A 21,495-nucleotide genomic window follows, 5' to 3' on the forward strand; every position below is an offset into this window, starting at 1 on the left:
GCCAGTAAACTTGTTGCTAAAACAGGCAACTGATATCCCATACAACCCATTTTCTATACTTTATATGCTGGTTTGAATTTCATGGCTAAATTTAGTAATACGCTTTCTGTCAGCTTTTAAAAAAAATATTTCACTAGTGCATGAATTTAGGAACCAAAGCTCAGATCAACAAACATACTTAGATGCTGAAACCTTGAATTTTGGTGACCAAGGTCTTGTCTATGCTTACTGCGAGATCAACACTCCAGAGATCGATCTTCCGGGGTTCAATTTAGCAGGTCTTGTAAGTCCCTATCTCAGTGCCTATCTCTATCTATTCATTTTATAGGTCACTCAGGTGCCTTATTCAGGTTTTGCGCAGCTGCGTGGTGTTCCTGTAATTTCCAGTTTGCCTAGAAGCAGCTCTTAGTTTTGCAATACTCAAGTCCCATTGTGTATCCAGGCAAATATATCTGTCTCTTTCATCTCTATTATTCCTGGTCTTTCAGCTTTTAAGTGATGTCCCACTCCTAGAAATCCATGAGAGTTCTGACACTGAATTATCCAAAGATCTAAGTGGCAAAATTTACCATCAGTTTTGACCATTTATAACACTAGAAGAAGCTTTCATTTGTGTTACCTGCAGTCTCCCATCTTTTTGTCAGTACTAAATTAATCTCACAATACACAAGGTAGAATGCTCTTCCTCTGCTCAGGCATCACTTTGATTGGTAGTTAGGTTTTCACTGTCCTGGCTCAGAGTTGAAAATTGTTTTAAATTATCATTATTTTCAATAATTCCATAGTTCTTAATAACAACTTTCTCTATTAAAATGATGAGATTTTGTCATAATAGGTCAGGATCGATTAGGGCAGCTCTATTAAATCTGACAGTAAAAAAGATTATTTTGGTTAATGTACAAGAATTGCCTTTCCTGCATTACCTATATTAACAACAAATCTGGAGCAGTGGTTCTGATTTCTATTACTACCTGAGAGGAATCAGTTTGTCTTCTAGGAAATGGCAAAAACAAACAAATGAAAAAAACAAAACCCTCAACCCTTTATCCCTTTGCCATATATAAACAAATCAAGAAACATCCAATTTTAAACTTATATTAGCAGCATCTTTTGCTAAGGCTCTCCTATCTTGGTGTCACTTTTTGGTTAAAGAATTTTTGCTACACCTTCTCTTGTGCTGAGAAAGGAAGTGTTTGGAAAAGATTTCAAATAAATTAAATCAATACTGGGTACACTTGTAGCTGCATTGTAATCCCCCTCAAATGTATTAATTTATGAATATTAAGCATTTTTGTAGTCTCATATATATCTCTGAAAGAACAATTTGAAATGTTCTGATAATAATGACAAATGGAATCATATATCCTTAAATATCTATAGCAAATCTGGATTCAAAGATGTCACTTTTATTTCTATATACTTAGTGAATTGCCCAGAAAAGGAAATAAAAAAAAATCAGAAGTTCTTGTGTCAGCGTGGACCAAAAATAGTGAAGGGCAGACAGAAGTTATTATAATGTGTTTGTGAGAAAATTATTTCTTTTTCCTTTTGAAAGGTGCTTTTATCTTTGATAAATTCTAATTGTACATAATGCAGTAAAAAGAACTTTATAAATAACCTCCAGTCTATAATTAAATCCCCAGAAAAGCCAAGAACTTAAAGCTTCATCACTGAGTCATCTTGTTTTGACTGCTGTGGGCATTGCAGCGTCTGGAGAGCGTAGGATTATCTGCTATTTTTTAGTTCACCAATAAAGAAATTACACTATATGATGTTTTGAGAGCGTAGCATAAATATTAGCAAAATTAACTCCATTTCCTTGCTTTTCTGGTGTAGAATCATTTTGTGTCTCACTTTCTGTCTCTCCTACTGGAGATGTTCCACTTTGTATAAATTATTCATTGGCTCAGAAGAGAGAGTGACCCTATAGCCCAGTGGTAGGGCATTCGCTTGCAATGAGGGAGATCCAACTTACTAGTCTAAGTCATGCAGAGCAAAGACTTGAACCTGAGTTTTCCACATCCAAGGTGAGAGTTCTTCTATAGGCTGTTGACTATTGTGCATTTGTAAAATAAATTCTGAGAAACTACCTGAGATAGTAAAGATTTTGAAAATAAGAAAAAAAAATAAGAATCCAGACTCTTCTGCCAGTGCTGTTACCTCCAAAGGGGGAAGGGAAGTTTGGAGTTGTATGCATGCCTGCTTTGCCTTCTCCATATGCCATTCACTGTTTAATATTAAATGTGAGAAACCTGAATTGGACTTGAATGGTGGCTCATAAAGATGAGGCCTGCTTGTCTCACCAGCCCATTAACACTAGATCTGGAAGGAACTTTGAGACGTCCTCAAGTCCAGTCCCCTGCCCTCACGGCAGGATCAAGCACTGTCTAGACTACCCCTGATGGATGTCTGTCTAACCTTCTGTTAAATATCTCCAGAGATGGATATTTCACAACCTCTTTAGGCAATTTATTCAAAGTGTTTAACCACCCTGATAGTTAGGAAGTCATTAGATCTGATGAGACACCTCCTCTATCTCACCTTGAGAAACACTGGGCATGAGACCAAGAGACAGTATGGAGCAGAGAATGGTTCAATGTTCTGCCATGGTCCCACCTTTTTTATTCACTTTTGGACCATATCAAGTCTCTTTCTCTGGATCACCACGACCACTTAAAGTCTTACCTGGATCAGAAGAGGCCCCTTTTTGGCCACTGCTGCTGTCTTTATCGAAGGGATTTCTCTGACTCTTCTTCATCCTCTTTTCATTGTGTTGCTCTGACTTTCTTTAGGAGACATCAGTAGCTAATGCTAAGTAACCACTGCTACATTTTTTGCTTAAAATAATTGTTTTTATTTACTAACAATTTGAATGTTCATCGCCCACATATAATTTGAAGCAGTGGTATTTTAAGCCTCTAATAAGGAAGGTTTATGGGCCTAATTTGAATTGAACTCCATAGGAGTCATTCTATTACTTTAAATAGATGGAGATTCAAACTCTGTGATAGGACACATAACAGATTTTCACAGTTTAGCATAGCAGGTCTTTGCACAGCCATGCTGCCAGATAAGCAATAATGTCTTAAAAGATGAGGCTCAGATAAGGAAAACACATTTCAAATCAGTTCTTTTTATTTGTTGCCAAAAGGTTTTGAAGTTACTTATTATTTATCCAAAACCACTGTCTTTATCCTCTGGTTTATATTTCAGGTTGCAATTAGTTATTCTCTAAAAATAATTATCATCGGACCCTCTTGCAGTGATATTGAACTAAAAATAAATGAATCTAGTCAGATGATCTCCTTACTTGAATGTTTAGTGTAAATCAATAGCACTTTATAAATTGGTTGATGCTTGGTTAGATAAACCAGTGATGCTTACCAGTTCCTGTTAATTGGTGGGACTGAAGCAGCTCTTCACCTCACTGCTGACAGAGGTGCTCCAGCCCAGCCAGAGCAGCCCATGTCCGCAGCAGGCCTGGATGTGTCACAGGCTGGGACTACTCTGGTCATCCCTAATGTGAAGTACATTACAAATTTATCCTCTAAACCCCTGAAAAACTGGCATTTAGTGCACATGTAGATGTGCACATGAAACTCCTACTGAAGTCAATACACTGATAATTGTGCTCCAGCTTGTTATGATGTTTCTTACTCACCATCCTCACTCTGGTTCTCATGCCACTCATCAAAATACTTAGATGGATCTCTGTAATGCTTAAGACCCTGATCTTTCAAACACATAAGACCCGCCATTGTATTTATGTGAATAGTCCCACATGTTTTGTACAGAAGGGGTGACATTTATTCTTTTTAAAAAATGAAATAAACAAAAATAGCATAAATAACAAAATGAATTTGTCATAGAATATATTAATATTTAATTCCATATTACAAATATATTCTATTTGGAGATTAAATTTAGTTTGCTTGTATTTTTGAAGAGTAGTTCTTTTAATAGATTTGATTTGAGCCTTCTCCTTAACTAAGACATTTCCTTTTAAAACAGAAATCCTGCCATTTATTTGCATAACAGGTTTTCACAGAAAATATAATTTGATTCTACTGGATTTATTTTTATAGGAAGGATTCCATGTATTCTATAATTTTAAAAACATGTGGTAATGTTTTGGATAAAGCAGCCCCAAAAGTTGTGATTGCATTAGTGGGAGATTCTCTCTTTCCCTCTCTTTCAGAAGGTATCTGTCTGAGTGGGAGTTGCAGCAGAGGATAAAGCAGCAGCAGGGCCTTATAATCTTATATGTCAGGAACCATACAGTTATTAGATCCCAGAGTATGAGGCACATATTCAAAGTGTCTCTATGCTGAGAGGTCTTCTGGTAGGAAGTGTGGATGAGATGCTCTACTCACATATTTCTAGTCCAGCTAGGTTTCTCCAACTATATGCCAAAGTTTCAGTCAGCTTCCTGGAAAAGTGCAGGAGGGTCACTCATGATCAGGAGTCTCCCAAGTGTAATAGGAAATCTGACAGTTTCAGAAATGTAATGATGACATTGTAATATGTCATTACTATTAATTATTTCCCATTTTAGCAGGAAATGTGGGTGATTCCAGTCTGTCTCCCATACTCTCTAAATGCCTAAAACTCTATTCACTGCAGTACACTTAGCTTCCCACACCAAATTCTAGAATTAAGTTATGTAAGGTAAAAAGCAGTAATGCAGAATTTTGCACTACATTGAAAATGAAGGGACAGCATAAAATTAAACATCAAATTTAAATAGCACAAAAATAATTGTTTCCTGACTTATAATTCATTTTTATATTCAGTTGAGTAACATATAAATTTAGTTTGTCAAAAATTGCCTCCAAATCATTAGATTGTGCAGAAATCAGGTCTTCCATGGATTTAGGCCAAGTTTATTGTGGAATACATGGAACCTTGTTTTGCAGCTATTTAAACCAAAATATTTTTTGTTGCAATTAAGCTGTTGTGTCTTATCAATATCTCAACAAATTTTGCTTCTGTTCATGAAAATCAATGCGGTAACACACACAGGCCTATAAAGAACCTTTCTGTTTTCTCCCATCAGTTGCTGTAGTCATTATGACTGTAGATATGTTCTTCCAAAGGAAAGAACAATTTCTATTCCACTGATCATGAAGAAGTTTTGTTTAGGTATGTGTCAGTCCATGGTTAAACACAGTACTGTGGTATATTTACAGATTGAAAGACATGACAACTGTGCCTATGACTACTTAGAAGTCCGAGATGGAACCAGTGAAAATAGTCCTTTGATTGGCCATTTCTGTGGCTATGATAAGCCAGAAGATATTAGATCTACCTCTAATACCCTGTGGATGAAGTTTGTTTCTGATGGAACGGTTAACAAAGCAGGATTTGCTGCTAACTTTTTTAAAGGTGTGTATTATATGGATGTGTATACACTATTGAAATATAGAAGAATTACAATGTTTGCTCTGTTACAAAGAACATTAAATATATAATATTGTTGGAATACAAAATTAATATTATCTTAATTTTTGTTCTGCTTACAGTTAAGGTTCCTGATTTTCCATTACTTCTTACTCAATCTTCCTTATTCAGTCATCAGTACCTAGGTAAAGTAGGGGTAAAATATTAAACAATCAAAATGACACTCCCTTTGTATGATGTAAATGACTACCAACATGTAAGGGGGTGAGAAATCAAACCCAATCTGTCTTCCTGATTTCTTCAAATGAATAATTGAATTTTGATAGATATATAATCACTCCTGCTAAACAAGTTCAGAGGAACATTATGTTGGCAGAGCTATAAAAATAATGGAAAGAATAAAATTCCAATAGAAATTGTATTGGCTGAGAGGTTCACTACTATGAATGTTTGTGCATTTTTTCCCTCAATAGCAAATGCATCATTCTTTCTAATTCCTTACAGCTACATTGTCACTTTATTATCCGCTACCAGCAAGGTCAAGTGCCAAGTGGAGCTGCCCTCGGCAGCACCCTGGAAGCATATTTTGACTTTGAGAATCAGTCTGACTTTCAGAATAGTGATAGAAATGTAGCCGTGTTAGTCTGGTGTAGCTGAAACAAAATACAGGACTATGTAGCACTTTAAAGACTAACAAGATGGTTTATTAGATGATGCGCTTTCGTGGGCCAGACCCACTTCCTCAGATCAAATAGTGGAAGAAAATAGTCACAACCATATATACCAAAGGATACAATTAAAAAAAATGAACACATATGAAAAGGACAAATCACATTACAGAACAGAGGGGGGATGCGGGGGGGGGGGGGGGGCGGAAGGAAGGTAAATGCCTGTGAGTTAATGATATTAGAGGTGATAATTGGGGAAGCTATCTTTGTAATGGGTAAGGTAGTTGGGGTCTTTGTTCAGCCCCCTGCGGCGAGTGTCGAATTTTAGCATGAATGCCAGTTCAGAGGATTCCCTTTCAAGTGCAGATTTGAATGTCTTCTGAAGTAGGATGCATGTGATTAGGTCATTGAGACAGTGTCCTTTCTGGTTGAAATGGCAAGAAACTGTTTTTTCTTTGTGATCCTGTCTAATGTCTGTTTTGTGGGCATTGATTCTTTGGCGAAGTGTCTGAGACGTTTGTCCAATGTACATAGCAGACGGACACTTTCGGCACATGATAGCATAGATTATATTCCTGTGCATCTTTCGAAAGAGCTCTTGCGCAAAAAGGAGTTATTCCCTGTAACACTCCCTGAGTTACGAACAAGTTATGGACCAACACTTGGTCTATAACTCTAAGCGTTCATAACTCGGATCCCATAGAGTTACATGGCAACCGGGCTGTTCGTAAGTCGGATCCGCATTTGCAACCACTTTGTTTGTAAGTGCAGATGGTCGTAAGTGGAGGTGGTTGTAACTTGGAGAGCAGCTGTACCTATGCCACAAAAAACTCTCTGTTCTGCTGATTCACTGTAAATTTTCTTGCACAAAAATGAGCTTGAGGTGTGGGCTCTCCGTGAGTTTTTGAACAAAAACTCTACAGTGTAGACGTAGCCATAGTCTCTTCGCTGCTCCAAGGAGGAAATCAACTGCAGCAGGTTTAGTTTTGACATTCCAGTGCTTTCATGCAGTGGTTAATGCAGTGGGAAGCCTGGAGCCAAGGCTCCATACAGTCCTCCCTGTATTTATCATTATTACTTAATGATGAAGATGCTGCCTTTATGCACAGGGTGTGGAAGTAAAAGTGGTGTGGACTTGGACTCTGGAGCCCATGGTACAGGTAGTTTACTTCCCTTTCCTCTTTTGCCCAGCCACAAAGGGCTAGTGATGAGCTAACTCTTCCTATCACTTTTCACCATGTACAGTACAGTACAGCACTGAGGGAGGCAAGGATAATTGCCAGTGTATATTTTATTTCAAGTGAGAATAGTCTTCATAGTTGTCACTGTGCAAGGAAATGAGATATACTACATCTCAGGTGAATTTGAGTATGAATATTATGAGCATGTTTCACAGCTAGCAGAGATAATACCGGATTCCATTTTTTCTGATGCCTCTTGTTTCCTTTAATATCAGTAAAATGAACACTGGGATTTGAGGATTCTGTTAATCTGGTTTTGGGTATGAATTCAGGGCAACATATAAATTCATTCTGTTGGAGATAAAAGTGCCCTTCAAGTGACCCTGCAGAGGATTTCCAATCATTCTCTCAGTGCTTTACACAACACTTAGATTGTTGCTGCCTAAATTGTTGTATGCTGGCCTCAAAGTGTTTATAAATTAGGTCTGTAGCTCTCAGTTGCTATTGTAGTGAAAAAGAAAAAAGTTTTATTTACTCAGTTTCAGGTCTTTAAGATTTTTAAAATGCTTCCATCAGTAGAGATGATATGCTGTAAAGACATGCACTTCACTTCCTGGAGAAAGTATCAATCTGTTCAATATCAGTTAGTGAAGAGGAAGGTAAAGATTTTTAATTAATACTTTTTCCCTTTTTTGTGTGTCTTCATAGAGGAAGATGAATGTGCCAAACCTGACAATGGGGGCTGTGAACAGCGGTGTGTGAATACCCTGGGCAGTTATCAGTGTGCTTGTGATCCTGGCTATGAACTTGGACCTGACAAAAAGAGTTGTGAAGGTACAGTACACTGCTAATTTAAATAAGTCTTAAAACTGAGAGGGTATGTCATTTTAGAAAGCCATCTTTTGTATACTGAAGCTTATGCAGTGGTAAGTGTATAAGTATTGGCCTACACTTTGAAAAATATCCTCCACTGTACAATGTCTGTTTATAACAGTCTTACATATTTAGCATTGATTACTAATTTATCCTGTTCAAGTTTTATTGTAATTCAACTGGAAAATTATATATAGTAGAACTTTGCTAATGTACACTTCACTGATCCACGCACTACATGTCTGAAGAAAAGTGAATTTTCCCTCTGGTGTGTCTAGACTACAGGGATTTTTTTTTTAAAAGTGGCCTTTTTTCAAAAAAACTTCCTCTGCATCTAGACTGCTGCTGCGTTCTTTTGAAAGTAAATCGAAAGAATGCGGCAGTTTTTTTGACCGCGGAAACCCTTGTTTTACAAGGAAGAACGCCTTTTTTTGAAAGTACTCTTTCAAAAAAAGGCACTATATACAGGCAGTCCCCGAGTTAGGCGGATCCGACTTATGTCGGATCCGCAGTTACGAACGGGGCTTTTCTCGCCCCGGAGGACACGAGCGGCAGGACGCCCAGATGCGCCACGGTCCCGCTGCCCGCGTCCTCTGGGGCAAGAAAAGCTGCTCTGCATCTCCCTGGTCTCCTGGGAGGGGGAGAGCCCCCCCCCCCGCAGACCAGGGAGACACGGAGCAAAGCCGCGGAGCACGCGGGCAGCGGGACAGCCCAGACTCGCCGCGGCTGTCCTGCTGCCGGCGCCCTCCGAGGCTTTGCTCCCCGTCTCCCTGGTCTTCTGGGGGGAGCCCCCCCAGCAGACCAGGGAGACACGGAGCAAAGCCGTGGAAGATGAGGGCGGGACCACGGTGCGTCTCGGCGGTCCCACCGCCTGCGTCTCCCTGGTCTGCTGGGGGGGGGTGCAGCTAGTGCGTCCCCCTCCCCCAGCAGACCAGGCTTTTCCCGCTGACGATGCCTGGGGTAGAGCAGCTGGGGCGCTGCCGGGTTGGTCCCACAGCGCCGCTCCTCGGCGCTACTGGACCAACCCGGCAGCACCCCAGGTGCTCTGCCCCAGGCATCCCCAAGTCAGCCGCTGCTGAAACTGACCAGCGGCTGACTACAGGAAGCCCGATGCAGAGTTGCTCTGCCCCGGGCTTCCTGGAATCAGCCGCTGATCAGTTTCAGCAGCGGCTGACTTGGGGACACTTGGAGTAGAGCAGCTGGGGTTCTGCCGGGTTGGTCCCCGCAGCACTGAGGTACAGCGCTGCGGGGACCTACCCGGCAGCGCCGCAGCTGCTCTGTCCCAGGCGTCCAAATTCAGCCGCTGTTGAAACTGATCAGCGGCTGATTCTAGGAAGCCCAGGGCAGAGCAACTCTGCTTCGGGCTTCCTGTAGTTAGCCACTGGTCAGTTTCAGCAGAGGCTGAATCTGGATGCCAGTTCCGACGTACATACAAATTCAACTTAAGAACAAACCTACGGTCCCTATCTTGTACGTAACCCGGGGACTGTCTGTAATGCAAACTGTGCTTTTTCAAAAGAGAGCTTCCAGACTGCCTGGGTGCTCTCTTTTGAAAAAGCATCTTGCTTTTTCAAAGTACTGGTTGTAGTCTAGATGTTCTTTTTTGAAAGAGGCTTTTTCTAAAGTATCTTTCGAAAAAGCCTCTTTTGAAAGAGGCTTGCAGTCTAGACGTAGTCTCTTTGTCCTAGGAAGGATTTAGCAGCATAGCAACACACCAAGGTCTCAGATTTCAAAGACATCATTATTCTTATAAAATTAGCTGACATACATTTGCCATTGCTACAATGTATTGCCATTAAACTAAGCTTCACTTGCAACTCAAATGAAGCATAGTTTTGTGGTATGCTTACATTTGTTCACTTCCTCCCTCATTTGCCAAGATTTAATGATTACAATGGATTTCTACTGTTATTTTAAAATGTCATTTTACTTATTTTTGCATTCTAAAATGTTATATTTTAACATGTAATCTGATATCAAAGCCATTTATTAAAACATAAACTAGATTTAATAATCATATGAATAAATAAAAACGCTTCATAATTGGAAGATATTGCAAAATTACGATTAGATTAAAATGCCTCTTTACCCATAATACTGAACATATGTACAGTAAATGAAACTCAGTACTAGTAATTAAAAGAGTGATAATCATATGCTAGTTGACAAAAATTAGTAAATTCAGATGTCAGACAATGTTGACTGTTTTCATTTCATCTATTTTGCCTGAATGTTATAAGGAGTCTGAGAACACTGCTCAGAGAAATGATTCTCTTTAGATGAAGTTAATAGGTATTATTTTTTAACTAGCCAATTAGCCCATCATAAGATGAGATTTTCAGGTCTTTTTTCCTGAACCCTCTTGCTCTGTCTCTCTCTTTCTCTCTCCCTCTCCTTATTGCCTCCCCCTCTCTCTCTCAGCTCTCCTCCGCCTCCTGCCTCTCTCTCCATCTCTTTCTCTTCTCCCCCTCCTGCCTCTCACTCTCCCTTTCTCTTCTCCTCTTGCCTCTCTCTCCCCTCCATCTCTCCCCACCCCCAATCCCCTTCCCCTCCACCGTGGTGCTTGGCTGAGTGCTGCCTGCTCAGCCGGGCTGCCGTGAGGGAGGGGGGCAGGGTGGTGATGTACACGGCTGGGGCCAGGGCCGAGTACATCACCGTCCTCCCTTCCCCTCCCACCCCGGGGGAGCCCAAACAGCCCCTTGCGCTGCTGGCTCACCCGGAGGCTCGGCTGAGGGGCACAGCACTCAGCTGAGTGCCACAGCGGGAGGGAAAGAGGGGGCGGTGACGTACACGGCCCCGCCCCCTTCCACTCCCTCCGTGGCCGCTCGGCTGAGTGTTGCGCGCTCAGCCAGGCTGCCGCGGGAGAGGAGAGGAGGGGCAGGGCAGTGACGTACATGGCCAGGGGGCAGGGCTGTCTACGTCACGTCCTCCCCCCTCCCATGGTGGCCCAGCTGTGGGGCGCATCACTCAGCGCCACGGTGGGAGGAGGAAGGGGGGGCCGTGACGTACATGGCCCCGCCTCCTAGCCATGTACATCACGGCCCCTTCCTGTCCCACTGGGCCCACCTGAGCAGTGCTCAGCTGGGCCCCAGCAGGGGAGCAAGCAGTGGCAAGCGGCCTGTGGCTGCACCCTGCCCCCCTTGCCAGGTCTGTTTCCCACCCCCCTCCTCCCATCCTACCCCACGGTCCCTGATCCCCCCCAGCTCTGCTTCCCACCCCCTCTTCCTGCTGGCCAGCCCCACAGCCCCCCCGGATACCCTCCCTCCAGCGCTGCTTCCCTCCCCCTTCCTCCGGGACCCCCATCCTCCCTTACAGCCCCCGATCTTCCCCCAGCACTACTTCCACGAGAAGTAACGGTAGTTCAAATTAGAGAGCCTAATTCGAACTACCTACTCCATGTCACGTATAGCCGCGGGCACAGAGACCGCACTAAGGGGGATTTAAAAATGGCGGCGCCCGGCAAGATGCAAAAGAAGCCCGGGATATTTAAATCCCGGGCTTCATTTGCAACTTCGAATGCCTACATTAGCCACCCTCGTTCGAACTAGGGTGGCAGTGTAGACATACCCTGTATGATTCTCTAGTATTGTGGGATTAAACCAGATTTATGATAGTGTTGTAACTGTCATTATTTATTTTGTATTTAGTTACTTTGAGCTTTATTTAAAAATGTATGAAATATCTGTAGTGTACATACCTAATTAAGATGATGAGTACAGTAGTTCATAGGAAGCCATCTTGAGGGTTTTTGTTTTCAAATTTTTCAACATACACATTAGAATGACCCTGTGTCCCAAATATTTATCATGGCATTGTTATGGGATGTCTGGTTCCAGGCGGATGATGGATTCAGAGAGTCTTGCTTCTCATGAAGCCTGGTAAATACAGATAGACAGGATCTGGGAGGACTGTGTGGGGTATATGGAACTGGGTCAGAGAGAAAAGTGTGAATGTGATAAAGTATTGTGTATTGTTTCAATGTACTCAGGTGTCTTAAAATTAGATGGTAAGCTGTTCATAGAATCACAGAATACTACAACTGGAAGGGACCTTGAGATCATCAAGTCCAGTCCCCTGCCCTCTCGGCAGGACCAAAGTTCATGGTGAATCTTCCATAGAACCTGGTGTGGTAGCAGGATGGGAAGGAAAGTGTACCTCAAATGTCCAGTCCAGGATAGCAAGAGTCATCACCCCTGGAATCCTGACCTGGTGCTTTCTGGAACAATCTAAGTTGAACTTTGTCATCTGGGAGGTTCCAAGATACTGTATCCAACTGAGTGAAGATGCTGGTCAGCACTGGATGCCAGGGATTGTTCTTCTGTGTTCATAGTATACATAATACTGTAGTACTATAGAGCCCTGACCGTGGCTGTTCTGTCTGGGTAATACTGTAATACAAATCATATCTAGGGGAGCTGCACTTTTTAATTTATATGTTTCTGTTTATGTGGTTTCAGGGCAATCTGCAAATAAATGAGGTTCTTCATTTTCATTTTATATTTCAGCTGCTTGTGGGGGACTTCTAACAAAGCTAAATGGGACTATAACCACACCAGGATGGCCCAAAGAATATCCTCCAAACAAAAACTGTGTGTGGCAGGTGGTTGCTCCCTCTCAATATAGAATTTCAATGAAGTTTGAGTTTTTTGAATTAGAAGGGAATGAAGTAAGTAACCATGAACTGAGAATTATATAAGTTAGACAACAGTTGCAGCATTATTCAGAAATAGAAATAGTCTAATACAACAACACTGCTTCAAATAATGACAATTTCCATTGAAGTTCTTGTTTTCATTAATTTTGAGTTTGGGGGTGTTTGGTTTGTACTTTCTCAAATATATGAGTGTCAGAATGCATAAGTATTAAAAGAAATGACCTCTGCTGAGCTTCAGCTGGCTTTTTTGTAAACAAACAAAAACAAAACAAATGGATGAGGTATTAATTGGAAAGAATTAAAGAGAAGAAAAAATCTGGAGGAACTGAATTATGTGTAGAGAAGATCAGTACTAAATATGTATAACTTGGTTAAATGAAGAGTAATGGTGCATTATGGCCATCTATTACCATTTCAAGGTGAGATTCTGAGAAGGGAAATTAACTTTTAGAGTAGAACAGACATATAATAAAGAAAAATTGAATAAAACAAACAAAAGAAGGATTTAGATTGAATATCAAAACAGACTTGGATTGTGGAATAAACTCTATTATTTTAATTATTATTTTTAAGATCCCTGGCTTCAGATAATTAACTATACTGCCTCTCAGTCTTTTACAGATATAGATTCATAGAAATATAGTACTGGGAATGGACCTCTAGTCTAATATAGTACAGTCTATTTGAAGGCAGGACTAAACTATTATCTAGATCATCCCTAAGTGTGTGTCTACACAGGAAAGTTATTTTGGAATAATGGGTGTTATTCCAAAATAACTATGCAAGCGTCTACACAGCAATTCCATTATTTTGAAATAATTTCAAAATAACTGCTGGCTTCCTCCAACTTCTGTAACCTCATTGTATGAAAAATAACGCCTATTATGAAATAGCTATTTTGAAATAAGGCATGTGTATTTGCTCTACTTCTGCTATTTTCAAATACCCCCTCACCAGGGCCATTCTAAGTTATTCCTCCTGGGGATCTAAATTGAGATAGCATGTCTACATTAGGAAGCCTGCCTCCGACTAATTTTGAGACTTCTCTGCAGTTTAGACGTGCTATTTCAAAACAAGCTATTTTGGAATAACTATTTTGGAATAGCTTATTCTGAAATAATTGTGCAGTGTAGATGTAGCCTAAATGTCCCAGATAATACCCATATAGCATGGCAGTTGTCTAACCTGTTCTTAAAACCTTCCAATGATAGAGATTCCACAGTGTCTGCATGTAATTTGTTCCAGTGCTTAACTACCTGACAGCAAGTTTTTCCTGATGTCTAACCTAAATCTTTTTTGCTTCACTTTAAGTCTATTATTTCTTATCTGATCCTCAATTGAGAAGGAAAAAAAATCTTTCTCTTCATTTTAACAACCTTTTACATTCTTAAAGAATTTTATCAATTCTCCCATGTTAATTATTAACATCTCACAAATCCCTATAAAGTAAAGAAGACACTTTATTAGAAGAAAACGAAATGAAGCAAACTTTTTCCCCAAAAAACTTCTTTTTCTAGTCAGCTCTGCATTTGTGTCTCCATTTTGTAGATGAGGACACTAAGGGTGTGTTTACACTGTACTGTAACTTGAAATAAGATAAGCAAATTGATTTATACAAGTTGCGTATCTTATTTCATTGCTATTTCAAAATAGCTTATTTCATTATTTGGTGCTGTCTACACAGCGCCAAATTTCGAAATAAAGCACTATCACAGAATATTCCTTTCTCCTTGTAGAATGAGGTTTACAGGGTCATTGGAATAGGAAGCCTGAAATAACAGGCTTGCTAATTCATGCTTCCATTGCATGAACAATCGGAGCCCCTTAGCCACTATTTTCACTTAAGCTATTAAATTCATACAACTGTAACATTTTTCATTAAATGATTGATAGTTGGTCCTAAAAAGATTAGAAGTTCTTGGGGTGGAAGGTTTTATATAGACATGGGATTATGCACTGAAAATATTATCCTGGGTAGTACGTTTTGCAGAAAGAGTGATTCTTTTCTAAATGGCCTAATAAAATTGACACAAATTTGTCCTCTCAATTATATTGGTACCACTGTGGAGAATATGTTATCGCATTAAGAATGCAAATGTATACATTCAAAAGAGAATCATTTGGATTTAAATGTTTAGTGGGAAAAGACTTGTCTTGCAGAATTTCCATATTAAGCTAATATATTTTAGGTTATAGGGTGTTTTTAAAAAAGCACAAGCATCCACAACCCAAAAGTGTGCATGACTCAGTGATGGCTTAATTCTTCAAAGTGAACATTTGGAGGCCTTAGTCCAATGTCCTCAGAGTTTTTTCCTTTTAATTAAAATGACTGAGTTATTAAACACTTCAAAATGTAGATACTACATATTCATGCATGAACTTTGTCTTAAAACATGTAATTTAAGAACTTAAATATGTTGTAGAATTTAAAATATATTAAAACAAAAGTATTAAATATGGAAAAGTCAATAAAATACTAGCATTATATCATAAATCAACAGAAGATTTTACAATGTAAGTGTAAAGGCACTTACATGGAATTTTTTATCTATTTTTGGCTAATACAAACATCTTTCTCATTCTTAGGTTTGCAAATATGATTATGTGGAGATTCGTAGTGGCCTTTCTTCTGATGCTAAACTGCATGGTAAATTCTGTGGTACAGAAGTGCCTGAAGTTATCACATCTCAATACAACAACATGAGACTAGAGTTCAGATCTGACAATACAGTTTCAAAGAAAGGCTTCAAGGCCCACTTCTTCTCAGGTATTAAAAGTCACTCTTATGTACTATGAATATTTCTGATTAGCGATGCAGTGAATCGCAGTTTTTGTTCTTCATTGCACAGGTGATGCATGTGAAAGGCTTCTCACCTTTTGATTGTAATTTTAATTTTCTGTTCAGCTTAATAAGATAATTAAATGTAACAATAGTTATCTTGAATTGAAATATGCATATTTAGACTATACCACATATATGTATATAGTCAGAAATATGTAAAATAGTAGGGTATTTTTCAGACCCATAGTCTACAGATTTACACAAACCAGGAGATAAAAAGGAAGGTAAACCTCCATTACAGCACCAGACTTCTGTTACTCCAGGTTCTTTCTTTTCTTCTTAATGTGCTTAATAATCCAAGTAATATGTATGATATATCGTATCATACCTATACACACACACCCTCCAAAATGTAAGTACATATTATTTGGCTCTCCCTCTCTCTTTATCTTTTCTTATCAAATTGCATTATTTACTTCTTGCCTCTTGCTAGGTATTTGTTAAACACTGTATAACAGATACTTTTTGTGACACAAGATTGCATAAGAAGAATTCTACTACCATTAACAGCAGATATCCTGCCACATGGACACATGGTTATAACAGAGTCCAAATACATGATTACTGGGGCCATGATCTTGCAAACGATTGTTTTACTCATAAGTGTAGTCCCATTAAGGGCAATAGTGCACATCTTCAGCTTGTGCAAAATGTCATAGTTCCATAGGAATCAATGGTGCTAATAAATTTATACCCGTGGCAAATCTAATTTGCCATATGGAAGGTACCCATGTGCTTAAAGATAAGCATGTCCTTAGATATTTGCAGAATCAGGGCCTGTTCTTCCATAAAACATTGAAAAGTTCAAAATCAGGTAAGAAAGATTACTGCATTTAGGAGTTGAATTTTACCCTGTCATTTTCTGATACAAAATTAAGCTTCTTGAGAGCTAGAGATATACAGTACCTAAGTTTAATATGCAGCAAATGTTTCACTAGCTTACTTTATTATTTTGCTTTTGGTTAAATGTTCTATTGTAGAAGCCTAAGTAAAAGCAGTTTGTGCTCTGGTTAGCTTCAGTAACTGATGAATGCATGATACATTTTGTAGCAAAGTTAAACAACATGGTTCAGGATATTATGTAAGTGATGTTGCTTAGATCTTTTACAAAGTGGGAAAAATATCTGTCAGAAGCTGTAATGTACATTGACAAGAAGTTTAAAGTTTAGCAGCCCCAAAAGGCAGTCTGATGTTTTCTTTTATGCCTTCTCCAATGGTTTATTCTAGCAGTGATGAAAGAGCAAAGTAAGTGATATTTCCCATACATCAGACAAAGATATTAACAAGTATTTTACCTCCTGAAAGCTTTAAACATATTGTATTTGCTGATAATCACATTTCTGTAGGCAGAGACATTGAGATCAGTTTCTGGTTTATATAAATGACATTTTTAAGTTCACAGAAGGTTACTTTTCCTTGTAAAATGTAAAATGTAGATTGTTGTTATAAAGCTTTAATGGTGAACTATATTTTTGTGCCTAAATAACTGCACATGAAACTTATGGGACCAATCCTCAAACCCATAAATTAATAGTCCTAAATTACATGCTTAAGGGTTACTCATTAAAGACAGTGTGTTTTATGTAAATAAGGGCTTGGGGCCAGATTACTGTTACTATACAATATACATATTTCTGAGTTAAGGCATATTGTTTTGATATCTTTGAGTTATGATATATTGCAAAAGTAGCCCTGTTATTCACTATAATCTTTTTAGCTGTAGCCCTACAGTTATGTATGATGAACTTATTGGATATGGATTCTATTCAATATGCAATATCTTTTTCTGCATTTTTAATTGTTAATGAATTGTTTAAAGAATATTTAAGCCTATTAATAGTCATACTGTAGGGGTTTTATTCAGGGGATTGGCTTGTCAACTTCTGTAACTATTGTTTTCCTTTGATCTCTGATTTGAAAACTACCTGAGTTCACAAAACATTTTTTCTGATCATTTTAATTCAAACATTATTTTTAAAGGGCTAAATTTAACACTGGATTAAATTCACTAAAGTCAGGGATGAATCTTAGCCAAAATACTTTTTTGGCTAACAGGAAACCTGTTTTGAGTAGTAGGGATAGAGCTTCAAAAATGGGTGACCCACATGGGTATTCCATATCCATTGTATATTGTGAAATGCATTTATTTATCATTGTAATTATTTTCCACTATTGCCCGTTCCTTTTTCATGTATTATATTTATTTTTCACTCTGTTTCCCACTCTTATTTCATTCTCACCATCTTTGATTGAATTGTTTTCCTCTGAGTTGCTTTTGTTCCTTTTATTACAGAACACGCACCTCATAATCTTTTAGTTTAAGTCAAACTTCGGAATCCAAGATGTTCATATGAGTTTGAAAGTAGATAAAAGAAGCTTGTCTTTTTCTTTATCAGAGCACTGATAAAGCAATTAGTCATCCTGTTCTCATTACTGGTAAAAAAGGAGTTAGACTTAAAAGTTTATCACCATAAACAGCATGTGCTCTTGATCCAGGTATTGAGGGTGCTATGTGTATTGAAATCTGCAGCACATATATTTTGACTACTAGAAGTTGTCATTCGATCATGACCCTGACCCTATGTTCTTTATTAATCCCTCATTTAATTATGCCTTATGAAAAATACAAGACTGTGCTTAACAAGTTTAAAATTAAACACTGTGTAGATTAGATAATTTAGGTATGAATTATTATTTATCAGTTACAGTAGCATCAGAATGCCTTTAAGCATTGTACTAACATCATAATAGAATCAATATAACCTCTTAAAAACATCACTATTCTGATTATGCAGCCAGTCATTAGAAAAATCTAGCCAATATCTGTCTGGCGATATGCCCACCAGCAAAAGGTACATGCAATGTTAAGTAAGAGGATAGTGGATTAACAAAATGAGGGAGAGGAACAAGACAGTTGTAAAGGCCGCATCCAATATAGTATTCTTATAGACATCCAAAAGATTATTTTGGGGCCCCTTTGCAAGAGAATTTCATAACTAGAGATATTTAGCCTTGAAAGTCTTGTTTACTTGCCAGCTCAGTATTGGCCAAACCTAAATTCTGTGAGTGGACCCCACCCCAACAGATTGTAAAAGCTGATCTGAGGGCAAGAGACAACCTAAATTATGAACGATTTTATATTCTAATACTACAGCTTGTGTTTAACAAACTTCCAGGTGCTAACTAAAGGAGCAAACAAGCAACTATATTGCGTAACATTTCCAACCCATGGAACAAATTTGACAGAAATCCAATTAGCAGCATATAACCGTAGTCTAGCTTGGAGTTGGCAAAGTCTAGTTTGATTGGGGCAGCCTTATGTCTTAGGGAACCTTCCATACAAACTGAAAATGGTAATAATCAAACCCACCACCGTGTTGAAACACTGAGATCCATAAGAAATATTAATGTGTGACTCTTCTCCCCCTACCCTCCTCCCAAATTTTATATCTGTCCAACAGATAGTAATTATACTGTCAGTATTACAGGCAAGTATATACTTTAAAGAACATCACCCCAGTCTTCTCTGGAATGGTTTCAGCAGTCTTAAATGAACAACACAACATAATGGATAGAAAAGAAGGCATAATGCTTGATATTATAAGCATTCCATTCCATTTGCTCTCACCAAATATGTGATCCAATGGGATGCTTAGGTGAAGATGTATAAGTATCCAAAGCTGCCACCTTTTGAGCTCTTCCCCTCCTGGAATGAGCAAAGCGGAAAAACAGCACTGCACAACTCCTCCTGGGACTGAAAAGATTAGGACAGATCACCTTAGAAGAAAGATGAATAATGAGCAATATGATAAAAAGTATACAAAATAATGCATTGTGTAGGGAAAATAGACCAGGCGTCAACAAATTCAAACCAAATTTTAAAAAAAGTACTTGTTCACACAGTGTGTAATTAGATAATGGAATTTATTGCCACAGCATAGCAATTGATATTGTCAAAAGATGACTAAAAATTATGGATTATCCATTTATGTGGATAACTAGACTATCCAGAGTTAGACTAGTAAACATATTTTTGAAAAAAGATGGAAGGGATTATAAACATTCATTATTTAAGGAGTAAATACACTTTTAAGTACCAGAGCTTAGTAGGAAACTTTCCTTGGGGACAGGTTATCCCACAACTGACTACTATGGGGTTTTGTTGTGCCTTTCAATTTAGCAGCAGATCCTGGCTAGTGTTGGAGACAGGATACGGGACTGTATTGCCTACTGGTCTGATCCAGTAGGCTCTTCTTATGAATTGCCAAGAAACTGTTTCTGCATAAGACATCTCATGTAATCAAGTTTAATGGAAGAAATTATGGGAATCCTGTACTCCAAACCATACCTGCTAAGCTGATGCTGACCCAACCCCCCCAGGGAAAATGAATAGTACAGGCCTTTCAGCATCTTACAGTCAGATCTCAACAATTTTTAAAAGGGTGATTGGGATGACAGGTAATTATAGGGCTGTCAGCCTGACATCAGTCCTGTCTAAGATAATTGACTGTCTGATTTAGGAGTTAATTAAGGAAGAATTAGAGAGAGGGGGGATGTAATTAATGCCAATCAACGTGGTTTTATGGAAACTCAATTCTTTCAAACTAACCTGATATCTCTTTTTAACAGGATTATCAGTTTGGCCGACAAAGGTAATAAGGTTGACACAATATATTTAGATTACTCTAAGGGATTTAACTTAGTATCACATATCATTTAGATTTTAAAAACTAGAACAATGTAAAAGTTAAATGGCATAGATTAAAACTGGCTAACTGATAGGTCACAAAATATAATGGTAAATAAGGAATTGTCACTGAATGGGTATGTTTCCAGTTAGTCCTGCAGGGATTGGTTCTTGCCCTTATGCTATTTAACATTTTTATCAATGACTTGGAAAAAAAATCATCACTGACAAAGTTTACAGATGACACAGAGTTGGGGAAGTGATAAATAATGAACAGGATAGGACACTGATTCATAGTGAACTGGATTGTTTGCTGAACTGGGCTCAAGAAAACAATATTTTTAATATAGCTAAACATAAGTATAGACATCTAGAAAAAAGAATATAGGCCATATATATAGGGGACTCTATCTGGGAAGCCATAACTCTGAAAAAGATTTGGAGGTCATGGTGGATAATTAGCTGAACAAGCGCTCCCAGTGTCAAAAGAGGTAATGCAATCCTGGGATGCATAAACAGGTAACTCTAGTAGGAGTAAAGAGGCTATTTTACTCCATATTTGGCATTGGTGCTATGGCTGCTGGAATAATGTATCCATTTCTGGTACCCACAATGCAGGAAGGGTGTTGGTAAATTGGAGAGGATTCTGAGGAGAACTGTATGAATGATTAACCGGTTCAAAAATATGCCTTATAGTGACAGATTCAGAGCTCAATCTGTTTAGCTTAATAAAAATCGGGTGAATTGATTTAAGTCTATAAGTATCAAATGGGGAATAAATATTCTTCAGTTGAGTACAGAAAGATATAGCATGATCTAGTGCCTGGAAGCTGAAGCTACAAAAATTTAGACTGGAAATAAAGTGTACATTTTTAACTGGAGAGTAAGTCACAATTGAGGAGCTGTGTGGAGCCCTAAAAACTACCCAGTCTATTTGGGCGTAAGTGATAAAGTGGGTTCCAGCTTATAAAAGCTTATGCCCATATAAATATGTTGCTGTTTGCAGTACCCAGGACTACACATTGTTTTTGCTTAAACAGACTAACACAGCTACCCCTCAGAAATAAGTAACCATTGAAACAATTTACCAAGAATCTTAATGAATTGTCCATCACCGTCAATTTTTAAATTAAGATTGGATGTTTTTCTAAAATATATTTTCTGGGAATTATTTGTTCTGTGTCATGTTT

General features: G+C 38.6%; 1 protein-coding gene across 6 annotated transcripts in view; it reads left to right on the forward strand.

The window, feature by feature from the left end:
* TLL1 (tolloid like 1) overlaps positions 1–21,495 on the forward strand; it is a 397,022-nt gene that overhangs the window by 347,617 nt on the left and 27,910 nt on the right. For all 6 annotated transcript variants that reach the window (XM_075930164.1, XM_075930162.1, XM_075930163.1 and 3 more), the window contains 4 exons: positions 5,190–5,385; positions 7,958–8,083; positions 12,628–12,788; positions 15,363–15,543. In XM_075930164.1, the coding sequence (XP_075786279.1) occupies positions 5,190–5,385; positions 7,958–8,083; positions 12,628–12,788; positions 15,363–15,543 (664 nt within the window). The remainder of the gene's footprint in view (positions 1–5,189; positions 5,386–7,957; positions 8,084–12,627; positions 12,789–15,362; positions 15,544–21,495) is intronic.

The sequence above is a fragment of the Pelodiscus sinensis genome, chromosome 5 (genome assembly GCF_049634645.1).
Source record: "Pelodiscus sinensis isolate JC-2024 chromosome 5, ASM4963464v1, whole genome shotgun sequence".
NCBI classification, from domain to species: Eukaryota; Metazoa; Chordata; order Testudines; family Trionychidae; genus Pelodiscus; species Pelodiscus sinensis.